General features: G+C 46.0%; 1 protein-coding gene across 2 annotated transcripts in view; it reads left to right on the top strand.

Moving 5' to 3' along the window:
* AFF1 (AF4/FMR2 family member 1) overlaps positions 1-4,042 on the top strand; it is a 68,288-nt gene extending 64,246 nt beyond the window's left edge. For both annotated transcript variants that reach the window (XM_042049565.1, XM_042049566.1), the window contains exon 21: positions 877-4,042. In XM_042049565.1, coding sequence (XP_041905499.1) covers positions 877-998 — 122 coding nt within the window. In that variant the 3' untranslated portion in view covers positions 999-4,042. The remainder of the gene's footprint in view (positions 1-876) is intronic.
* The last annotated feature ends 1,958 nt before the right edge of the window (positions 4,043-6,000 follow it).

Genomic DNA, 6,000 nt, shown 5'->3' on the forward strand with positions numbered 1-6,000 from the left:
TCCGCTTCTGAAGAGCTCCTTGCACAGCCAAGCAGAAATTTTCCACCTCTAGCTTCAGTCTTTGTGTATCAAAAAGAAGAGTTGAGAATGACCAGTTTCTGGAAAGGTGTTTAGCCAACATGGTTGAGCTGAAGAGTGAGGGACTGGGCCTGTGTCAGTGGGAGGCAGGTCATGCAGGAATGTCTTGGAAAGGTGAGCGCAAAGGAATAGGTGTGAGAATTTCCCACAGCTCATGGTCACCTGCACAGATGGTTGCCAGCACAGCAGGGCTTGCAGCCTGCCAGCTCCTCATGGCAGGGTCAGGCGTGCTGCAGGAGCCACCTCCTGTGTGGGAAGAGGAGTGGGATGTCTGGAGTTGGTGGGATGAGAAGAATGTGAGACATGCTCAACTATAAGCAATCCAAATCAGAGCTGTATAGCCTGGCAAGCTACACAAATAGAGACATCCTGATGTCTCCAAGGTTTGAGGATGGATGAAGGAAAGGGACCACAGCTGTGTGTGCTTCTGGGTGCTGCTCAGGAAGACACTCAAATTTGGCCTGTTTAGAATTTGGGGGAAGCTTGAAGTAGCTTGTGTGGTGTGAACATCCAAACTTTTGCCCACCTACCATGGAGTCTCTGTGTCCTCTAAAGTCTCAGGACATGAGGAAGTGGCTCAGTGTGTGTAAACATGTTTTCCTGTTGCCCGCCTTGCCTGCTGTGCTTGCCACCCTTCCCAGCCAGCCCTGTGACACTACTGAGCTGTCTGCACTGTTTAACAGGACTGGCCAGCTGACTGTGTGCTGCTGCTGTCACTCCTCGTCTGTCAGATGTGCCTGGTGTATAAAACCAACCAAATGTTTTCTCCTTCTCTCCCTTTTTTTTTTTTTTTTCCAGAGTTTTTCGCTGAGCTCAGCAGAGCGACGAGTGCTCTGGCACTGACCAGTAGCCTGACAGACCTGGTACACTACATCAGACAGGGATTACAGTGGCTGAGACTGGAAACAAATATGCCTTAACTGGTTCTCCAGGTGGTTAAATACCTTGAAGTTTTTTTGCACTTTCGAAGCCTCAGAAACAGTTTAATTTTTTTTTAATTGTTCAGTACAAAGCACCTGCAAGGGAAAATATTTTAAATAAAGTTGGAAGTTATCTGGTTACACTGGAAAACCCTTGAACTGTGTTTTTCATGGGTAGCACTTTGCTACCTTGAAAAAGAAGAGACGGAGGATGGCACCTTCCTTTAAAATGATCGAAGTGCAATGAATTGTCTGAATGGCCCAATGTATTGATGGTCTATAAACATTTCTGTTACAAATAACCAGCAGGACAATAATTGCACATGATGCTGACAAGAAGGAAATCTGCCTCCAGAGGTGGTTATGCAACATCCCACAGTCTGCAGCAGTCGTGTGCCCAGACAACATGTCAGAGGAGCTGTTTTTGCAAGCACAGATGCAATCTTTGGTGTCTTTGTTCCTCAAGAGCAAGTAGCAACCTCATCAAGCACCGAATGGCATTATGTTACAGGAAAAACAGCAAAAGGATCTGCTCTGCCTGCTTTCCATCCTCACCCTCCTACTTTTGTCAGCCAGCTGACAGAACTGAGGAAGCCACTGCCTTCAGTGCTGCAAGTTTCCTTTTCAGATCATCGCTGCTTTGGTCCTCCTTGCTATGCTCTCGAGCGCATCCATGCCCCAGGCACTCCAGCTGTGTTACTGAGGGGCTGCCTCAGCTTTAGCCTTGCAAGCCAAACACAGTTGGGGTGGCAAAACAACGTGGTGTGTTTGGAGCAGCCCCACCTCTCTGCTGAGAGATGTCACCATGAGGATTCTTTGTTGGGCTGATTTTTGTCATTTCAGTGGGTGGGGCTGGAAAGCTGCACTGCTTCATTGTCATTGCTTGGACATTGTTCTGAGAGCTTCCATGGGAAGGAATTGCTTCTGATTAAGGAGGGATTAAGTGGCTGAATGTGGAACATAAGATAAATTTTTCATTTGGATATCTGCCTGCAACCATTGAGGGTCTTGGTGAATATCTAAGAGCAGGATTTGTACCAAAGTAGGGTTTTCTTCATGTGGGAGACAACTCATGTGTTCTCTCAGCCATACTATAGGATGGGCCCAGTGACTTAAAAACCTGTCAAGGGAACAAGAAAGGGAATAACGAGCTGTTTCCAAGCATTTTGTCCTTGTAACAGTATCAGTGAAGGCAGCACCCATGGCATTTGTGCATTCAGTGAGGTGACACCCTTCTCTACCCAAAGATTCCTTGTTGTGTGGCAGCAGCAGCATCCTGCCATCCCCGTATGTAATAGTGTGCCTTAGCCCGCTGGTCCCCTCTCACATCCCTCGCCCTCTCAGACAGACCCATGGGACTGGTGAAGAGAAAGACGGTATCCCAAAACAATGGTGTTTACAAGGAAGAATAATCTCCCTTTTCCACATAATTTCATGATGGAGGAACAGGTCTGCAGACGTGCAGCAGTACCCTCTTTGCAAAATACCTGCTCATGGGTTTCAGGCTCATGAAAATGGACGGTAAATAAATACCAGCAAAAGGTCTTCATTTCCAAAAATAGCTTCTGTAGAAGCGGTCCCTGCCATGGGGAAGCCTGGGCTCCTCCTGGCTCTGGGAGGAGGTGGCAGGAATGTGCTGGTCCCAAGCAAAGGGGTGCTCTCCTGTCACCTTCCCTGGCAGTGCAGGACCACTGGGATCATGGCTGGGCCCTTCTGCACCTTGAAGGGACTGGCCTTTTATGTTCACTGTGTTAAAATCCTCAGAGCATTTCAGGGATGAGCTGTCCTAACAAATGGAAGGAAGATTCATGTCCCCCCTCCCCATTTTACCTATCAAGCTTCGCTTGCACTCCTCCTCCCTGGAGCAGTGAGTGCTTGGAGTAAGCCAGGGACAAAGAAGGGCTCAGCATTAACTGTTTTGTTCTCAGGAAGTGTGTGGATGGGCAGCCAGCCTGGAGGCTGATGTGCACTTTGGAGCTCGATCCCAGACTGGTGGATCGATGCCACCTTCGGACTTTGTCTTCAGACAAAGCTATTTCTAGGATCACCAGCTGAGGAGGAAAGATGAAAGCTTTATTGAACCTGAAGACCACTGTGGGAGCCTGCAGGAACCATAGCAGAGTGTTAGGGGAAGGCATAAGGAGCAGCAGGGACAGGGGTGTCCTGGTACTTTCCTTCTGTGCACATCCATGTCCCTCCCTGCTGCCAGGAGAGGTGCTCGCCGCTGTGCGAAAGCGGTCACGCGAGGGCTGCTCCCATTCCCAGCACAAACTCCCCTGGGCTTTGAGGGAAAGGAAATCACAGGCAGTTTGTGTCACAGGTGTGTGGGGGGACCTTTGAGGGCTCTCACTTCGAAAGGAATCTGTGGAAGCATCACTCCCAGGCTCCACAGCAGGAACATAGGTTTTGTTTCAGGACACAGAGAAGACTGTTTAAATAATAGGAAATTCTTTAAAAAGCCATCATATTTCAACCTTGAGCCAGGTCAGAGGCCTGCAGAGGGTTAGGGAAGAAGCTCATTGATTTCACCTGGGCCTATTCAGGTCTTTAAAAGAAACAAACTAAAAAGAAATAAAAACAGAAATCAAAACGTAGCAGTGGAGGAAATAATGTTTGCCATTAAGAAGCAAACCATTAATCCAAGGAAAACCAGGGGTGATTGTTTAATCCCAGAAGGAAAGGAGGCAGCTATGGTGGCAAAGCAGCATCATTTCCATGCAATATTTATTTAAAAGAAATAATAATACATGTGTTGAAATTGTCAAATGTTCTATTTTTAAGATGCCATTTATTTAATAGTTGAAAACCCCACTTACATGGAGATAGAGATCTCTTCTGTAACTGAAAGTCAAAGTCTGACTGCAATGTCCTTGTTTTTGGTTTTGTCCTCTCCCCTCCCTCTTGGTTCCCATGATAAATCTGTACATCTTTTTTTGGGGATGTATGTCCCTCTTGTATATAACTTTTTTCTGCCCTGCGTGTGATGGAATTTCTGAGATGGTTGATTCATATGGGGGAAATAAACAATAAATGAATGTTTGTTATGAGGTGTTTCAAGAGTCCTTGTGTTCTCAGCTTCTTGCAGAGAGAAATTCTAGCATAGCTTTTCTCTGAATGGCCTTAGTGTTTCACTTCTGAATGAGGTTTAGGTATGAATTTCTGTACAAGAAGTCTCTTATTCCCTTTGCTGCCCTGTTTGTTGCCCCTTGCCCTTTCATTAATGCCCAAAAATGGTGCAGATGTAGATGCTCAGAGTGGCAGGAGTGCCATGACTTGGGACATGTTCCTCCTACCCTCCCAAAACTGATCCAGGGAAGGCTGTGCTGGGCCAGCTGCTGACAGCCAGCAGAGCCCAGCTCTGAGTGCTCCCTGACAGGAACATTCCACAAGTTGGGTTCAGGCAGTCCAACAAGATAAATAAGAAAACCAGGAGGCAAGGCACAGAAGTGTGGTGGCTGAAGGGTCCTGCTCTGTGTTTGCCACAAAGGTGTTGTGAGCTTGGATTGGTTTCTGAAGGGCTGTGAGAAGGATTTCCCTCAGGGAGTCCCACAGGATTTCATGCCCTGTGGCAGCTATGTCTTGGTTTACAAGGGGATCTCTTTGCCATGGACTTGCACTTCCTGTTGGAGGCTTTTCCCACTTTTTGTTTTCCAAGCTGTTCCTTGAAAGAATGGTTTTGGCATCTCTGCAATATTGATATATAATTTGTGTGTGTGATTCAGGTCTACTCTGCAGCAGGCGTTGCCCCCAGGATGTTTGCTAATAATGGATGTGGTTTTCTCATGCACTGTGTCAGTTGCAGAGGATACTGATCCCCGCTTTAGTACCCACTAGAAATGCTGCTGTTACAGGTGCTCTGCATAGAAATGCACTCTTGCACTGTGGTCAGTGCAGGGCCAGGGCAAAGCAGGGAGGGTTAATTTTGGGGGTGGGATGGGAATGGTGCTGAATGTGCCAGCAGGGAGGACATCCAGCCAGGCAGGATGTGGGGCTGTAGCAAGTGTTGGCTCCCCTGCTTGGCTTTCTGCCCAGGGCAGTGGCCCCCCTGGGCTAACACAGCCAAAAATATTTTTCCAGTAATACTTTGTTGTAGTTTCTTTAATTATCAAGTCTTTATTGCCCAAACCTAATTTTGCAACCCTGTTTAATTTATTTTGAAATTTTTTATTGATTATAGATGAGCTTGCATTCTGTCTTTGGCTTGGCTTATCCTTTTCAAAGACAAATGTCATTTTTGGCAAAACAGCTGAGTTAAAGTCGATTGCACTTTGTCAGCCCTGTGCTGCTCTCCAAACACTAAAATAGCCCCCTGGCAACCTGTGCTTTCCTTACATTAATTGCAGTTTCAGCAATCCCTGTCACAAAAACCAACACTGTTCCTGGGCTGTCATCAACCTTTCTGAATGTGTTTCCATAAACTTTGTGTTCCTGAAGCTTGTGCATGTTACAAGAGCAGTGTGCACTCACTGCTGCTTTGGGATGTATTTTATCACAGTATTTGGTTCCCAGAGTTTCCACTGGGTTTTCCTCATCTCCTACTCAGTTTTGCTGAGGTTAAAGGGTTTTTTGTGCCTAGAATTTCATGTTGTAACATTAAGGCCATGTTTTACACTGTCAGAGGCACTTGCAAAACTTGTAGATTATTTAGTGAAATCTTGATTTTACTGCTGGCCAGTTGCATATGAAGAAATACTTGTAAATGGAAAAAATAGTTCAGATTTTTTTCCAGTTTCCAAGTAATAAAATGCATCTGTTTTTTACTTGTTGCATGTGGGGTTTTTTTCCCAGATGCCTGATGTACCTTTTCATTTGGAAACTATAGCTGTGGTAAATTCAAGTCTTTGTTTAAATTTTCATTTGAAAGAATCAGAAAATACTGTCAGCTTAACAATTATAAGGGAGTCATTACTTAGACAATGTAGTGCCTTGGGAGTAGTTGGAATCTTTTGGACCAGGGAGGTTGTGAGCAAAAAGTAGCTGGGCTCCAGACCAGGTCATGAAA

This window comes from Corvus kubaryi, unplaced genomic scaffold, assembly GCF_017639235.1.
Source record: "Corvus kubaryi isolate FWS band 111438036 unplaced genomic scaffold, C.kubaryi_AGA036_p1.0 71, whole genome shotgun sequence".
NCBI lineage: Eukaryota > Metazoa > Chordata > Aves > Passeriformes > Corvidae > Corvus > Corvus kubaryi.